The sequence below is a fragment of the Oncorhynchus keta genome, chromosome 10 (genome assembly GCF_023373465.1).
Source record: "Oncorhynchus keta strain PuntledgeMale-10-30-2019 chromosome 10, Oket_V2, whole genome shotgun sequence".
Taxonomy (NCBI): Eukaryota; Metazoa; Chordata; class Actinopteri; order Salmoniformes; family Salmonidae; genus Oncorhynchus; species Oncorhynchus keta.
The window spans coordinates 55,264,533-55,283,052 of record NC_068430.1 but is presented as its reverse complement, the minus strand read 5'-3'; the positions used below and the strand labels follow the sequence as shown (position 1 = coordinate 55,283,052).

General features: G+C 41.7%; 1 protein-coding gene across 4 annotated transcripts in view; it reads left to right on the top strand.

Moving 5' to 3' along the window:
- The window catches only part of LOC118388987 (eukaryotic translation initiation factor 4B-like), a 47,366-nt gene that overhangs the window by 12,572 nt on the left and 16,274 nt on the right, over positions 1–18,520 (top strand). For 3 of the 4 annotated variants that reach the window (XR_008144671.1, XM_052527310.1, XM_052527308.1), the window contains exons 5-10: positions 3,123–3,177; positions 3,486–3,638; positions 5,582–5,716; positions 13,826–14,005; positions 14,280–14,523; positions 18,050–18,141. Coding sequence is in view for 3 of the 4 variants with exons in the window: in XM_052527310.1 (XP_052383270.1) it covers positions 3,123–3,177; positions 3,486–3,638; positions 5,582–5,716; positions 13,826–14,005; positions 14,280–14,523; positions 18,050–18,141 (859 nt within the window). In the remaining variant the exon portion in view is untranslated. The remainder of the gene's footprint in view (positions 1–3,122; positions 3,178–3,485; positions 3,639–5,581; positions 5,717–13,825; positions 14,006–14,279; positions 14,524–18,049; positions 18,142–18,520) is intronic. The other variant, XM_052527309.1, reaches the window with a different exon arrangement.

Genomic DNA, 18,520 nt, shown 5'->3' with positions numbered 1-18,520 from the left:
TTTGGCCCATTCCTCCATGTAGATCTCCTCTAGAGCAGTGATGTTTTGGGGCTGTTGCTGGGCAACATGGACTTTCAACTCCCTCCAAAGATTTTCTATGGGGTTGAGATCTGGAGACTGGCTAGGCCACTCCAGGACCTTGAAATGCTTCTTACGAAGCCACTCCTTCGTTGCCCGGGCAGTGTGTTTGGGATCATTGTCATGCTGAAAGACCCAGCCATGTTTCATCTTCAATGCTCTTGCTGATGGAAGGAGGTTTTCACTCAAAATCTCACGATACATGGCCCCATTCATTCTTTCCTTTACACGGATCAGTCCTCCTGGTCCCTTTGCAGAAAAACAGCCCCAAAGCATGATGTTTCCACAGCAATGCTTCACAGTAGGTATGGTGTACTTTGGATGCAACTCAGCATTCTCCTAATCTTCTTCTGGATCATCCAAATGCTCTCTAGCAAACTTCAGACGGGCCTGGACATGTTCTGGCTTAAGCAGGGGGACACGTCTGGCACTGCAGGATTTGAGTCCCTGGTGGCGTAGTGTGTTACTGATGGTAGGCTTTGATACTTTGGTCCCAGCTCTCTGCAGGTCATTCACTAGGTCCCCCTGTGTGGTTCTGGGATTTTTGCTAACTGTTCTTGTGATACTTTTGACCCCACGGGGTGAGAACTTGCGTGGAGCCCCAGATCGAGGGAGATTATCAGTGGTCTTGTATGTCTTCCATTTCCTAATTGCTCCCACAGTTGATTTCTTCAAACCAAGCTGCTTACCTATTGCAGATTCAGTCTTCCCAGCCTGGTGCAGATCTACAATTTGGTTTCTGGTGTCCTTTGACAGCTCTTTGGTCTTGGCCGTAGTAGAGTTTGGAGTGTGACTGTTTGAGGTTGTGGACAGGTGTCTTTTATACTGATAACAAGTTCAAACAGGTGCCATTAATACAGGTAACAAATGGAGGACAGAAGAGCCTCTTAAAGAAGAAGTTACAGGTCTGTGAGAGCCAGAAATCTTGCTTATTTGTAGGTGACCAAATACTTATTTTCCACCATATTTTGCAAATAAATTCATTAAAAATGTTACAATGTGATTTTTCTGGATTCTTTTCTTCTCATTTTGTCTGTAACAGTTTAAGTGTACCTATGATGAAAATTACAGGCCTCATCTTTTTAAGTGGGAGAACTTGCACAATTGGTGGCTGACTAAATACTTTTTTGTCCCACTGTACATTTGATTATATCAATCACAACATCCATTCAGTTTTGGTAATAGTTTGGGTTAGTTGACAATGTCACAAATCATACTCACACTTCAATGGGTCAGAAGTCTGGGTTGTGATTCTGGATAGCCACATAGCTACCAACAATGACAAACTGCCATGTGGGGAATTGGAAGTGACTCGTTTAATCTTGTTCTTGATACCATGTCTTGTTATGGCAGATTTCATGTCAATACTAACCAACAACTGTGACGTATTTGAGACAAAAGTGCTCATTGTTCAAATGTATTTGTTTTCAGTAAGATACAAAATATAGTTTACATGTTGTCAACAATCTAAGCCAGCTCATCTCGTCTGTTTTGTCCCATAGTTGCGCATGCTCAGGTTTTGTTGCTTAACAACCAAACTTGTCTATAGTTTACTTCAAGGGACATACAGTTGAAGTCGAAAGTTTACACACACTTAGGCTGGCGTCATTAACTTGTTTTTCAACCACTCAAAAAATGTCTTGTTAACAAACTATAGTTTTGGCAAGTCCGTTAGGACATCTACTTTGTGCATGACACAAGTCATTTTTCCAACAATTGTTTACAGACAGATTATTTCACTTATAATTCACGGTATCACAATTCCAGTGGGTCAGACGTTTACATACACTAAGTTGACTGTGCAAAAAGTGCAAATCAATCCCAGAACAACAGCAAAGGACCTTGTGAAGATGCTGGAGGAAACGGGTACAAAAGTATCTATATCCACAGTAAAACAAGTCCTATATCGACATAACGTGAAAGGTCACTCAGCAAGGAAGAAGCCACTGCTCCAAAACCTTCATTTAAAACAAGCCAGACTACAGTTTGCAACTGCACATGGGGACAAATATTGTAATTTTTGTCCTCTGGTCTGATGAAACAAAAATATAACTGTTTGGCCATAATGACCATCGTTATGTTTGGAGGAAAAGGGGGAGGCTTGCAAGCTGAAGAACACCATCCCAACTGTGAAGCACAGGGGTGCAGCATCTTGTTGTGGGGGTGCTTTGCTGCAGGAGGGACTGGTGCACTTCACAAAATAGATGATATCATGAGGCAGGAAAATGATGTGGATATATTGAAGCAACATCTCAAGACATCAGTCAGGAAGTTAAAGCTTGGTCGCAAATGGGTCTTCCAAATGGACGATGACCCCAAGCACACTTCCAAAGTTGTGGCAAAATGGAAGTCAAGGTATTGGAGTGGCCATCACAAAGCCCTGACCTCAATCTCATAGTAAAGTTGTGTGCAGAACTGAAAAGGTGTGTGCGAGCAAGGAGGCCTACAAACCTGACTCAGTTACACCAGCTCTGTCAGGCAGAATGGGCCAAAAGTCACCCGACTTATTGTGGGAAGCTTGTGTAAGGCTACCCAAAACGTTTGACCCAAGTTAAACCATTTAAAGGCAACGCTACCAAATACTAATTGAGTGTATGTAAACTTCTGACCCACTGGGAATGTGGTGAAAGAAATAAAAGCTGAAATAAATCATTCTCGATACTATTATTCTGACATTTTCACATTCTTAAAATTATTGGTGATCATAACTGACCTAAGACAGGGAATTTTTACTAGGATTCAATGTCAGGAGTTGTGAAACTTGAGTTTAAATGTATTTGGCTAAGGTGTATGTGAACTTCCAACTATAACTGTAGATAAAAATAGACCAATGTGCTGTTGATTTATTAGTTTGAGCTTTCCATGAATCATTAGTGAAATTACTTTGAGTGCTCAAGACAAATATATGGAATTTAACTGTAAATAGTATTCAATCTATGATGCTGGAACATGCTATTATTGAAAGGAGATTAGTTGGTCATTTAGGCCACATTACTGGTAATGACTTGCATGTCTGAGTTTGTTTCCTGCCTCTGACCTAATAGAACCTGGGAAACCGCAGGATCCGGGTGGATATTGCAGATCAGTCCAATGACAAGGGTAAGTTACACACAACCCATGACCTTCCTTCTGAATTAATGATGCACCGATTTTAGTATTTTCAATTAAATATTGAAAATGCTTTTCGGTCCAGGACTTGGCTTAATCTTAATCTATCTTGCAAACCATATGTGTCAGGAGGTCAATTCATGCACATTCCACATTTCCCTACCAGTGCCCGGCCAAAAAACACTGCTGAAGGCCATTGTAGCCCAAACTTCATCTGTTGTGGTGTACGAATAAAGCATTTGGGTGGAGTATTTACTGTGTGGGCTTTTATCATTTGATCCCTGACCTTGAATGGCCAGAGGGGAGAGACAATGGTCAGATGGGTGGACGAGACCGGATGGGTCGCATGGGAGACATGGCAGGCCCCGACAAGACAGACAGTGATGACTGGAGGGCCCGGCCCACTGCAGACGCCGATGATGGACCCCCAAAGAGAGAGGAATCCGCCTTTGGTAAGAGTTTCCCTCTAAGCTAAAAGAGCCACATATCTATAGACTATATGAATGCACTCAGCAAGCTTCTTTTAAAGCAGCCTGCTAAAATTGTGAGGGCAACACCTCACAGCTTAGCTTTTGCAAGCATGTAAGCACGGGTTCACCAAGGAAGGACAGAAAAGGCACAGTGTCGCTAAAGATGCTGGGGCAGACCTTCTAATGTCCTTTGTGACCCGTTTCAGGAAACTGAGCAAATGTTGCAAAACACGACTTCACAGGAGAGACATTTGAGTAAAACCAAAACATTTTTCATCAAAATGCGTTATTTTGACAGAAATACATTCTGGAACATGGCAACTTTCATGTCCCTTAACAAACTTGTATTCCATCTTTAAATATAAATAAAATGTGTTAGTTACGAGCCTGGTAAAGCCACAGAAAAAGCCAGCAACCTTCCCACTAGCCACGATTGGCTGAGATGAGTGGGCTGGACATGCGGAGAGAGAAGTTTGGATTGGTCTGCCATATAGAGGGCTTCTATTACAGTCTGTGTTGGTAATCCTGTCGAACGCGGGTTTAAAAACAAATTGTGTAGTGGAGCTGCATGTGTTGCTCTCCACTTTCTGGAGGGTTGAGTTTTGAAATCGGTGGAATTAGAGTATGATAGCTAAAGATGGCAAAAACACCTGTCTCCAGATTACATCGTTAAACTAAGGGCAAACGTGGCATTATTTATGTGCCACTATATTCATTGTTGTTTTAACAAGCTAACGTTAGCTGGCTGGCTCATTAGCGAACATTACGTGACGTGTGTAATCTTACACGTTGTTTAGCTTGCTAGGTTCATGTCTTAACTACCCCTCCCGGATCCAGGAGAATTGTCATGAACTACACTAATTAGCATAACGCAACGGACAAAAAAATCTTACTAGAAAATGTTCATATTCATGAAATCACAAGTGAAATATAGTGAAACACAGCTTTTTTGTCATCTCAGATTTTTAAATTACGCTTTACAGCCAAAGCAAGACAAGCATTTGTAAGTTTATCGATAGCCTAGCATAGCATTATGTCCAGCTAGCAGCAGGAAGCTCTGTCACAAATCAGAAAAGCAATCAAATTAAATCGTTTACCTTTGAGCTTCGGATGTTTTCACTCACGAGACTCCCAGTTAAACAGCAGATGTTCATTTTGTTCAATAAAGATTATTTTTATAGCCGAAATACCTCCTTTTCTTGTTCACGTTTTGTTGAGAAATCCACCTGAAATTGCGGTCAACGACAACGCCGAAAAGTGTACAACACCCGTTGAATATGGCCGGTGTCAGCAAAAAAGCGTAATGAAATTGTTGCCAGCAGAGCTGGTTAGGCTGTTTCATGTTATCCAGAGGTAAACAAATCATCGGCCAGAGCGTCAGGTGTGCGTTATGAACGCTCCGAGAGCGAAACGGGGTGGGTGGGGCTAAAGCTTAAGAGGATGTGAACGATGCTGAATGGGTGTAGATCGCAAAATATTCAAATGCAATTTTCTCTGAAGTGAAATTACAAGTTTATCAACTTTCAAAGCAGAATGACTTTCCCCATTGTCAAAAATGCACTGTATGATATACCATTTTGTAGCTTTTAGTGTCTACTTTTTTCCAATGTAAAAAAAAAACCTATTTCAAATTTTGCTACATAAAACCAAATCCAGGTGGTGAGTTACCGTTGTCTCAAAGCGTCATGCTACGTCATGCTTTTTTTTTTTTCATGCTACACTTTTTATTTGAAATGTCAAGCACGCATGGGTATGTTTTATGCCGTCCACATAGTTCCTGTTCTTATCTTGCACTGTGTGAAAAGAACTGCATCCTTTTGAAATTTTTTCTTGATGTTTCTTGATCTCAAGAGATTTGATTTGCATTTGTGTTACTTGATTTGCATCCCTTTCATAGTCCCATTAACTCCTTCGTTTCCTCTCAGGGTCACGCGACCGCTACGGAGACCGTGACGGGCTGCGAAGGGACAACGACCGCGGCTTCGGCGACCGTGGCGGCGACCGGGACCGCGGCTTTGGCGGCAGAGACCGCTATGACGACCGGGGAGGTGAGAACGGAGGTGAAACCATTGCTCAAAACTTAACGGATCGTCATCAATCTAGACCAGGTACTCCCAAACTGGGGGTACGTGCAATGCCTTCGGGGGTATGCCATATAAAAATGTGATTCACCTTTCAAAATATAAAATTCAAAAAAATCTTCACATTTAGGGAAACTTCACTCTTGTGCAGACATTTAGAAATGAAACATCCCAATTTGAAAAATAAGCCACGCAAGTTTTTGAGCGAGAGTTAAGATTATTTTTGAGTAGTAAGACATGTATAAAAGCAACAGATACCATTAATAAGAAGGGGCTAGAAGCGTCTTATATGGTGAGCTACCGTGTGGCAAGGACAGGCAAACCCCATACTATTGAGGACTTTATTCTTCCATGCTGTGGGAAAAGGTGAAAAAAACTATACAGACAATCTCTTCATCAAACAGTAATTGTTTTGAAACAATTACTGCTTAGCATACAAGCCAGTGAATTATATGCGTTACAGCTGGATGAGTCACCAGACGTTGCGGGCCTGGCACAGCTCCTGGTATATGTCCGTTACGTTTCTGGGGGGGTCAATTAAGGAAGACATCCTCTTCTGGAAACCAGGACAACCGGAGAGGATATTTTTAAAGTACTGGACAGCTTTGTGACATCAAATGGACTTTGGTGGTCAAGATGTGTTGGTATCTGTACTGATGGTGCAAAAGCCATGACAGGGAGACATAGTGGAGTGGTAAAGCGTGTGCAAGCAGTTGGTCCCGACACCAGTTGGGCACACTGCAGCATCCACTGAGAGGCTCTTGCTGCCAAGGGAATACCTGACAGCTTGAAAGACATTTTGGACACTACAATGAAAATGGTTAACTTTGTTAACCTCTCTGGGATATGTGGGATGCTAGCGTCCCACCTGGCCAAAAGCCAGGGAAAATGCAGAGCGCCAAATTTATAAAATTACTATAAAAATCAAACTTTCATTAAATCACAGATGCAACAAGATTTCAAAAAGGCTTTTCCGCGAAAGCAAACGATGCTATTATCTGAGGATAGCACCTCCGTAATCAAAGAGAGAAAGCATATTTCAACCCTGCAGGCGCGTGACACACAACGCAGAAATAAAAATATAATTCATGCCTTACCTTTGACGAGCTTCTTTTGTTGGCACTCCAATATCTCCCATAAACATCACAAATGGTCCTTTTGTTCGATTAATTCCGTCGATGTATATCCAAAATGTCCTTTTATTTGGCGCGTTTAAACCAGAGAAACACCGGTTCCAACTTGCGCAATGTGACTACAAAATATCTCAAAAGTTACCTGTAAACTTTGCCAAAACATTTCAAACTACATTTGTAATACAACTTTAGGTATTTTTTAACGTAAATAATCAACAAAATTGAAGACTGGATGATCTGTGTTCAATACAGGAGGAAAACAAACTAGCTAGCTTTCTATCGTGCCTCTATCTAACAGGACACTTCAAGTGACCTTCGTTCAAGATGGCATACTTCTAAATTACATAAAGGAATAACCTCAACCAATTTCTAAAGACTGACATCCAGTGGAAGCGATAGGAACTGCTAGAAGGTCCCTTTGAAATTTGGATTCCCATTGAAGAGAGTGACTTCAAAAACTAAAAGAAATCTGAATGTTTGTCCTCTGGGTTTTGCCTGCTAAATAAGTTCTGTTATACTCAGACATGATTCAAATAGTTTTAAGAAACTTCAGATTGTTTCTATCCAAATCTACTAATAATATGCATATCTTGTCTTCTGGGGGTGAGTAGCAGGCAGTTGAATTTGGGCATGCATTTCATCCGGACGTGAAAATACTGCCGCCTGTCACCAAGAAGTTAAAGCAAGGCCCCTGAGCTCTCGTGGATTTTCTGCATTATGCAATGATATGGGCAGCGACCATGTAACGCTTTTACAACATACAGAGGTGCGCTGGGTATCAAGAGGCAAAGTATTGACACTTAAAAAAAATAAAAGAATATTGAGAGATGAGCTTAGTTTACTGGCTGTCATTTTCACTTGTCTGACCGCTTGCATGATGACTAGTTTCTCACAAGACTGGCCTGTCTGGGTGATGTTTTTTCTTGCCTGAATCATCTGAATGTAGGATTACAGGGACTCTCTGCAGCTATATTCAATGTGCGGGACAAAATTGAGACTATGATTAAGAAGTTGATCTTTTTTTTGTCTGCATTATCAAGGACAACACAGGTCTTTCCATCGTTGCGCAATTACTTTCCCAAAACCGACGACACAAACAACTGGATTCGTTATCCCTTTCATGCCCGCCCTCCAGTCCACTTGCTGATATCTGAACAAGAGTGCCTCATCGAAATTGCAACAAGCGGTTTAGTGAAAATGTAATTTAATCAGAAGCCATTAAAATATTTCTGGATAGGGCTGCGATCAGTTTCTTTCCTTGGCAAATCGCACTGCTAAGACACTGATTCCCTTTGCAACCACGTACCTATGTGAGAGTGGATTCTCAGCCCTCACTAGCATGAAAACGAAATACAGGCACAGACTGTGTGTGGAACATTATTTAAAACGCTCTCCCCAATACAACCCAACATTGCAGAGTTATGTGCATCCTTTCAAGCACACCCTTCTCATTTACCTGTGGTGAGTTATTCACAATTTTTTATTAACAAATAAGGTTTTATATGTAAGATGGCTAAATAAAGAGCAAAATTATTGATTATTATACACTCCTCAAAAAAAAAGGGAACACAAAAATAACATCCTAGATCTGAATGAATGAAATATTCTTATTAAATAATTTTTCTTTACATACACTGCTCAAAAAATAAAGGGAACACTTAAACAACACAATGTAACTCCAAGTCAATCACACTTCTGTGAAATCAAACTGTCCACTTAGGAAGCAATACTGATAGACCATACATTTCACATGCTGTTGTGCAAATGGAATAGACAACAGGTGGAAATTATAGGCAATTAGCAAGACACCCCCAATAAAGGAGTGGTTCTACAGGTGGTGACCACAGACCACTTCTTAGTTCCTATGCTTCCTGGCAGATGTTTTGGTCACTTTTGAATGCTGGCGGTGCTTTCACTCTAGTGGTAGCATGAGACGGAGTCTACAACCCACACAAGTGGCTCAGGTAGTGCAGCTCATCCAGGATGGGACATCAATGCGAGCTGTGGCAAGAAGGTTTGCTGTGTATGTCAGCGTAGTGTCCAGAGCATGGAGGCGCTACCAGGAGACAGGCCAGTACATCAGGAGACGTGGAGGAGGCCGTAGGAGGGCAACAACCCAGCAGCATGACCACTCCCTCCGCCTTTGTGCAAAGAGGAGCACTGCCAGAGCCCTGCAAAATTACCTCCAGCAGAACTACTGACACACTCCAGCCACATGTCTTGCATTAGGAGGAACCCAGGGCCAACCGCACCAGCATATGGTTTCACAAGGGGTCTGAGGATCTCATCTCCGTACCTAATGTGCCAGTGTTGCTTCCTAAGTGGACAGTTTGATTTCACAGAAGTGTGATTGACTTGGAGTTACATTGTGTTGTTTAAGTGTTCCCTTTATTGTTTTGAGCAGTGTATTATTGGCCCTGGTCCTTATAAGAGCTCTGTCACTTCCCACAAGCTGGGTTGTGAGACAAACTCACACTCATTCTTATGTTTAATACATGTATCGTATAGTGTGGCAAAGAACAACATATGATTGTGCTGACCCTGGTGCTAGAGGGTGGTACGCAGCTGGAGGGTGAATGTTTGAAGGGGTACGGGACGATAAAAAGTTTGGGAACCACTGATCTAGTCTGCTGTGTTTACTTTGTTATCCAGGTCCCTAATGCCTCCTGTATGATTATGAATATGAATATCAAGTAGGGTTCGGTGATTATTGTGATATATCGAAGATAATTGACAGCCATGCGACATACGATGTATAGCCTATTTCAACTTGACTGGCACCACGCAGTAAAGTGCAAAATGTCTAGTCAGATTTCATTTATTTTTCTCAATGTCGGGTATCCTGGGCCATATGGCCGAAGCCTTTTTACATTTTTTATATCAGACTTAATTATTTCAAAAGGCTATTATATATTTGTTCCCCCTCTTCTCTCCATTTGTGACTATGACTACAGTTTTTATAGATGCTGGCTTTCTGGCACTCTGAAATTCAAGTACTGGAATACCTTGAAAATCGTACAATAATTAAAATAGAAAACCGATAATATGATCAAATATTTGAATGAAAAATGTATTGGTCTTGCAACTTTCCATGCAGACGAGTTTTATTTCCTCACGTGTTTCGCACTGTGTTTGCCAGGCAAGCTCGCTCATTCCACTCACACTGCCACTCAGCCAGGCAGGTGCAGAACTGACTTATTAGACACTGCCAAACGTCACATCCATAGCTAAAATGCTAGGCAAATGTAGATAAAATTTTGCCTTTTGTGCGTACTGACCATTTCTTTGATCTTTTTATTTCATCTCATGAAACATGGGACACTTCATGTTGCGTTTTTATATTTTTATTAAGTATGGTTAATAAAATATGATCTGGATATATTTGGCTGATTTCACAAAATAGTGTGAAATCTAGGGCTGGGTGCTGTACCATACTTTTCTATATACAGGGTTTGTACAGTCATGAAAAGGTCATGTACTTTTAAAATGGTGTTTTCCAGGCCTGGACAAGTTTTGGAAAATCATCCAATCCAAAAGGTTTTGAAAAATTAATGGAAATTCTAATTTCAGTTAATTTATTTAGGCACAGTTTTTAAATATTTTATCAATCAAATAAAAATCAACTTATCAGCCAGGATCGGAATGACAATGTTTTCACGCATCACCTGCATAGTGTGGGACGAGTGGACTGTTGCTCAAGTAGAGAGACAGTTGGACATTGGAGCAGCAGGTCTTGCCTATAAAATGTTATACAGTGGGTGTGGCTAATCCTGAATACTGACTGGTTAAAGCTGCATTCCAGTCGGTGTCTTTTCCACAAGTTACCACCAGCACAATACTTTCTATAGAACAAACTTCACAACAGGATAGGCAACCAAAACAAATAATTAATGTATGTGTGTGTGTGTTATATTAAGCAGAGGGAGTAAAATGTAGGCAAGCAATAAACATTTCAGAACAGCTACTAGTTGAATAAGACATGGGAGAGATGACGAATTTTGGGAAAGATGTATTTACAGACTAATACACTTGAAACAAATAACCAAACTGCCGACATTACTCGTTGCTCCCCCGCGATCAAACCACCATAAAAAGTCTAATGAAATGCAGCCTAACACGATCATTGACAGCTGCCTTGAAGGACACACGTAAAAAATGCTTTCTGCTCAGATCAGTGAAATGTAGGCTAAACTGACAACGGAGTGAAGAGTAGAAATCTCAACTAGCAAGCAAGACGCAGCACTGAAGAATTGAGTGCTATCACGCGAAGGGGAGGGAGAAGTTTGTCAGGGGGGAGATTTTCGGCACAACTTGGTCTAGGGCCGAACAGCCGTACCAATATATCCTCCAGACACCGGCTTCTCGGGCATTATCACTTAAATGGAGAACAGATTAACTAGGTAGCCAATTCAAAACCGATTTTGTACCCTCTAGTTAACTGTTTAGATATTATTTGCATGTATGAATATTTTCGTCCTGTCTCCAAAAACATTCCACTGACACTTGCAAATAAGGCCATACAAAGTTGATTTAACTTTTGTGAACGATTAATTTTGATTCATTTAAATGGTTCTTCTTGACGAGACAAATCACTTTGCCATTGTATTAGTTGGGATTCGATTCAATCGCTGTGAATCGAATCATGTTAATCAAAATAATAATTTGAGATTTGTAAACATTAGGAAAAATATTAAATCTAGCCTTGTTTTTGGATTATGTGTCTTAACTTTCTTTCTTGATACTTCCATTTGATTTGGGCTGAATATTTTGTGGGCTGAATAAAAATATTTGTAACCTACTATAGCCATTTGAGCTTTTGCTATGTTGATTTGAGCGAATTATTTCATTTGTCATCAAATGTATTTGGTTGTAATGTTTTACATCAAGGGTGGTCAGCCATCCTCCAGGAAAGCTAATGTGTGTCACCTGTACAGGCTTATTCCAGTCCCCCTCTAACAAAAATATTTTTTAGAAATTAGCTTCTCAATTGGACCTTGATAAACTGTCTCTGTGTTCGAGCAAGGCTTATTCAAAATCCTGTGCACCCAGCAGGTCTCCAGGCTCAGGGTTGACCACATGTTTTATACAGTTGCCTAACAGGTATTTTACTTTTGGGGGCGGGGTTAATTAAGTGCCTTGCTCAACAAGAAACGGGAGATGTTACCTGTGATCAGAGCTTTTTTTATACGTACATTGACACTGCCAATTGTTGGCCATGGAAACTTAATTAAAAGTCAATCTATATGAACCCTGTATGTATCGGTATCTATGCAAGGACCGGTTTTGTTTTTTACTTTACCATCTAATGCTATTTCACTGTTTTGGTTTGTTAAATGTGATACACCACTCTCGCGTGTGTAATGTCAGTTTTTCTGTTTTCCGTTGATCGTCTATTTGTTTTGCGTCTTACTGTCTGCAAACAGCTTGTTTGTCATGAATATTCTGGAAAAGTTGTGCCTAAAATGGATCGTATTAGCCGCTAATGCTAATTGCTAGTTAGCTGGCTAACTCCCAATGGTTAAATCAGACTTTCCCAAACTCCACGAGGTGCAAAAACAGGGTAGTGCGTACAGCCCAGTACATCACTGTGCCAAGCTTCCTGCCATCTGGGACCTCTATACCAGGTGGTGTCAGAGGAAGGCCCTACAATTTGCCAAGGACTCCAACAACCTAATCGTAGACTGTTCTCTCTACTACCGCACGGCAAGCAGTTCTGGAGCACAAAGTCTAGGTCCAAAAGGCTTCTTAAACCCCCAAGCCATAAGACTGCTGAACAGCTAATCAAATTGTTACCTGGACTATTTGCATTTTATAGGCTACTGCTACTCGCTGTTTATCTATGCGTAGTCAATTTACCCCTACCTACATGTACATATTAACTAAATTACCTCGACAAACCTGTACTCCCGCACATTGACTGGGTACCGGTGTGCCCTGTATATAGCGTCGTTATTGTTAATTTATTGTTACAATTTTTTAAATTTGAGTTTATTTTGTAAATATTCTCTTATCTTTCTTAACTGCATTATTGGTTAAGGGCTTGTAAGTAAGCATTTCACGGTAAGGTTTACAAAGGTTTTGTAAATGTGACATGGTGCCAGTGTGCCACATGTGCATGTGACAAATAACATTTGATTTGAAGTGCAACGCTTTGTAATTTTTTGTTGTTGTAGTAAATCAGATGTCTTTGACCCTGCCACAATGTGCGATTCATGATCTCCAGTTTTTCGACCTAAAGATAATGAAAAATAATACATCACGTGAATTGTTCCAGTATTATTCCCCAAACTTGCACTGTGAGTGCTTGGCGTTAGTCAAGTCCGTTTTTTTCAACCTGACACTTGCGGAGTGGCAGAGTTTTTAGATCCTGCAGTTGCATTAATCTGTCTGCGGTTGCTTGTGCTAAAATAAAGCCGTTTCTTAAATACGGCAGCTCCATTTTTTTTCTTCTGTGAACAGCTTTTTAAGCAGCCATCACGTGTATATTTGTGTGCCTTCATGAGATGTACAGATATATTTTGTTTTTGTTGCATTGTAGAATGAAAGTGAAGACATCAAAACTATGAAATAACAGACATGGAATCATGTAGTAACCAAAAAAGTGTGAAGAATCTCACATATATTTTGATTTGTTTAAAAGTAGCCACCCTTTGCCTTGACAGCTTTGCACACTCTTGGCATTCTCTCAACCAGCTTCATGAGGTAGTCACCTTAAATGCATTTCAATTAACAGGTGTGCCTTGTTAAAAGTTCCTTTCTGGAAGTTCTTTATAAAATAGTAAAAATAAAGAATCCGTAGAATGAGTAAGTGTCCAACCTTTTGACTGTACGGTCTGTATATAACCCCATAACTAAACAGAAGTGCTTCCCTGTGTTGCCCTCATATTTCAGTTACACAGCGGTATGGATAAAGCGACTAAGTCTTGGCGCTTGTACTCCCTCTACTCTACCGCAGCCTTTGGCTCCCGCAGGGATAGGGATGACGGAGGGCGACGTGCCTTCGGCAGTGGGTACCGCCGTGACGATGACGATCAGAGTGGCGGAGGTGGTGGTAGCCGCTATGGGGCCCGGGATCGCTACGGCGGAGACCGGGAGGGCCGGTACGAGAGGCAGGACGAAGGGCGCGAGGAGAGAGGTGAGAGTAAACTACCCTCAAATTGTTCTCAATATTTTATTTATTACATTTTATTATTCTGTGTGTTATTCAATCCTGTAACCACATGTCCATCCTGCTACCCCCACTGACACCACCCTTCCCTCAGGTTCCCTGCCTAGATCCCCTTTAAATAATTAGCAGTGCTATATTACATCTCACTATGAACAGGACTCCCTTGGGGATTATGCCAAGGTTCAAATGAAGGTTAAATATAGACATGTAACCCATGTCTCTCCCCACCCCGCACAACCAGGTGGTCCCACCGAGAGGCCCAAGCTGGTCCTGAAGCCGCGCAGCATGGCCAAGGAGGAGCAGCAGGCCGGCAGCGGTGGGGCTGCTCCGGCAGCCGCCCGCAGCTCTGGTCGAGCCTCCATCTTTGGAGCGGCCAAGCCCGTGGACACAGCGGCTAAGGAGCGGGAGGTCGAGGAGAAGCTCCAGAGGCAGCTGGAAGAGGACCAGTCCAAGGGCTTCGATAGGAAACCTCGCGACAGAGACAGGTAAGGGGTTGTGGGTATAGCAGGAAGCGGCAGAGCTGAATTGAGCGTGAGTCTGGTAGAGTTTTTGAGTGATTTTTATGGTAAGCAAAACACTATGCAAGAGCAATCTGGTGCAACATAAACAGCATTATAACTCAGATTTTGTGCCCATATTTAATGTTTTCAGCTCTAAATTATTACACACTTTGTAATAGCTACAGGTAGCTGTTTATTGGTAATTTGGTCATGGGCCCTCTGGAAACAACCTTTCCCTGAATTGTGTGTGTTATAAACTCAACAAAAAAAGAAACGTCCTCTCACTGTCAACTGTGTTTATTTTCAGCAAACTTAATTTTTGTATGAACATAAGATTCAACAACCGAGAAATAAACTGAACAAGTTCTACAGACATGTGACTAACAAATGGAATAATGTGTCCCTGAAAGGGGGGGGGTCTAAATCAAAAGTAACCGTCAGTGTCTGGTGTGGCCACCAGTTGCATTAAGTACTGCAGTGCATCTCCTCCTCATGGACTGCACCAGTTCTTGCTGTGAGATGTCACCCCACTCTTCCACCAAGGCACCTGCAAGTTCCCAGACATTTCTGGGGGGAATGGCCCTAAGCCCTCACCCTCAGATCCAACAGGTCCCAGACATGCTCAATGCGATTGAGATCCGGGCTCTTTGCTGGCCATAGCAGAGCACGGATATTCCTGTCTTACAGGAAATCACGCACAGAACGAGCAGTATTGCTGGTGGCATTGTCATGCTAGAGCGTCATGTCATGATGAGCCTGCAGGAAGGGTACCACATGAGGGAGGAGGATGTCTTCCCTGTAACGCATAGCATTGAGATTGCCTGCAATGACAACAAGCTCAGTCCGATGATGCTGACACACTGCTCCAGACCCTGACAGGCCCTCCACAGAGTACAGGCTTCTGTCTAACGCTCATTCCGATAAACGAGAATCAGACCATCACCCCTGGTGAGACAAGACTGCGATTCGTCAGTGAAGAGCACTTTTTTGTCAGTCCTGTCTGGTCCCAGCGGTTTGCCCGGTGATGTCTGGTGAGAACCTGCCTTACAACAGGCCTATAAGTCCTCAGTCCAACCTCTCTCAGCCTATTGCGGACAGTGTGAGCACTAATGGAGGGATTGTGCGTTCCTGGTGTAACTCAGGCAGTTGATGCCATCCTGTACCTGTCCCGCAGGAGTGATGTTTGGATGTACCGATCCTGTGTAGGTGTTACATGTGGTCTGCCACTGCGAGGACGATCAGCTGTCCATCCTGTCTCCCTGTCTTGGGTGTCTCAGTTCGGACATTGCAATTTATTGCCCTGGTCACATCTGAAGTACTCATGCCTCCTTACAGCATGCCTAAGGCACGTTCACGCAGATGAGCAGGGACCCTGGGCATCTTTCTTTCTGTGTTTTTTAGAGTCAGTAGAAAGGCCTCTTTAGTGTCCTATGTTTTCATAACTGTGACCTTAATTGCCTACCGTCTGTAAGCTGTTAGTGTCTTAACGACTGTTCCACAGGTGCATGTTCATTAATTCTTTATGGTTCATTGAACAAGCATGGTAAAGTGTTTAAACCCTTTACAATGAAGATCTGTGATTTTTTTTTTTACAAATTATCTTTGAAAGACAGGGTCCTGAAAAAGGGATGTTTCTTTTTGTTGTTTTGTGTGTCACACACAGTATCAGTCAAGTTTGGGCACCTACTTATTCAAGGGTTCTACATTGTAGAATAATAGTGAAGACATCAACACTATGAAATAACACACATGGAATCATGTAGTAACCCAAAAAGTGTTTAAAAAAAAAATCCAAATCTATTTATGTAAGAGCAGATGGGATGGCATTTCGCTGCAGAATGCTGTTTTAGCTGTGCTGGTTAAGTGTGCCTTGAATTCAAAATAAATCACTGACTGCGTCACCAGCAAAGCACCATCACACCTCAATGCTTCACGGTGGGAACCACACATGCGGAGATCATCCGTTTTCCTACTAATCAGACCAAATGACAGATTTCTGTCAGTCTAATGTCCATTGCTCATGTTTCTTGGCCCAAGCAAGTGTCTTCCTCTTATTGGTGTCCTTTAGTAGTGGTTTCTTTACGTGAATCAGGCCTTCATGGTCAAATTGCTGCAGTCTCCTCTGAATAGTTTATGTTGATGTCTGTTACTGGAACTCTGTGAAGCATTTATTTGGGCTGCAATCTGATGTCTGATGTACAGTTAACTCTAATGAACTTATCCTCTGCAGCAGAGGTACCTCTGGGTCTTTCTTCCCTGTGGCGGTCCTCATGATAGCCAGTTTCATCATAGCGCTTGATGGTTTTTGCAACTGCACTTGAAGAAACTTTCAAAGTAATTTAAATGTTTCACTTTGACTGACCTGTATGTAATGATGGACTGCTGTTTCTCTTTGCTTATTTGAGCTGTTCTTGCCATAATATGGACTTAGCCTTATTTGGTAAAAGGCCATCTTCTGTATACCACCCCTACCTTGTCACAACACAACTGATTGGCTCAAACGCATTAAGAAGGAAAGAAATTCCACAAATGAACTTTTAGCAAGGCACACGTGTTAATTGAAATGCATTCCAAGTGGCAACTTGAAGCTGGTTGAGAGAATGCCAAGATTGTGCATAGCTGTCAAGGCAACGGGTGGCTACCTTGAAGTATCTCAAATATAAAATATTTTTATTTGTTTAACACGTTTTTGGTTACTACATGATTCCATATGTGTTATTTCATAGTTTTGATGTCTTCGCTATTATTCTACAATGTAGGAAGTAGTAAAATAAAAAAATAAAAACATGGAATGAGTTGGTGTCAACCTTAGACTGGTACTGTGTATTTTCATGTTTGTGGGTCATTCCTAAAACTAACATGCTGACCACACCAGCCGCATTGTGTGAGCATTGCAAAATAAATTGACACATACATTATTATGTCAATCATTTCATCCAAACCTCTTGTGTGCATCAACTGTCTGCGTAGCCAGGCGCTAAAATAGAACTGGTTTCTTTTTTTGATGCGTGATGTGATGCAAGTCCCACCTCACCCATCTCCTCATTGGTTTTTAGGAGCATATACCCACTTGTGTGATTGAAAGATTAACGTCCAGTTGGTGCCGGTAATGCACCTTAAGGGGAAACCTAGAAACCAACTTTATCTGTGGATTAGTTGTTGGAATAAAGAACACATGATTTTGTGTGACCCAAAAATGGGCTCAAATTTAGCAAAGATCCAGATAAAAATGACCTTGTTCAGGTACAATAACAACCCAATGTTTATATCCCAGGACAAATTAGCTAGCAACAGCAAGCTAGTTAGTTAAATGTTTATACTTGTCCCCAAATGAATATTGTTGGTTTAGATTTCGTTTTGATATTTCAACATGCGTGTCCAGATCGCGTTTGGTGAGCATGTTGATTTTTGTCGACCCACACACGGACGTGCCTGGTCTAGTCAGCATGTTATTGATATTATTCATATCGTCTTAAAGTATTTACTCAAAACCTTTCTCTTCTGTCCTCAGGGACCCAAGCTGGAGGAATGAGGAGACGCCCTCTGAGCTGTCCCGCACAGGAAGTGAGTCATCACATCCCGGAAGTACCTCTGGAGGGAGAGGTGAGGGTCAAGCTTATTTTGCTTCTTCTGAGTTCAATGCGGTTCTCTTTGTAGTCTCTTCGCTTGTGGTGTAAGCACTCTTAGATGATCAGGTTTAAGTTTTACCCACAATATTCAATGTATTGTCACTGTATATATTTGTTTTCAGACTAGTGGTCCCTTTAAACAGTCACTCTTTTTCAGCAGTATTTCAGGAAATGCATATCTATAGTATATACAGTCCAGTGAATGTTGCTGAGCGGTGGACGGCTCATAATAATGGCTAGAACGGCGCAAAAGGAATGGCACCAAACACATGGAAACCATGTATTTAATACCATTAGTCTTATTCCGCTCCAGCCATTACCACGAGCCTATCCACCCCAACTTAGGTGCCACC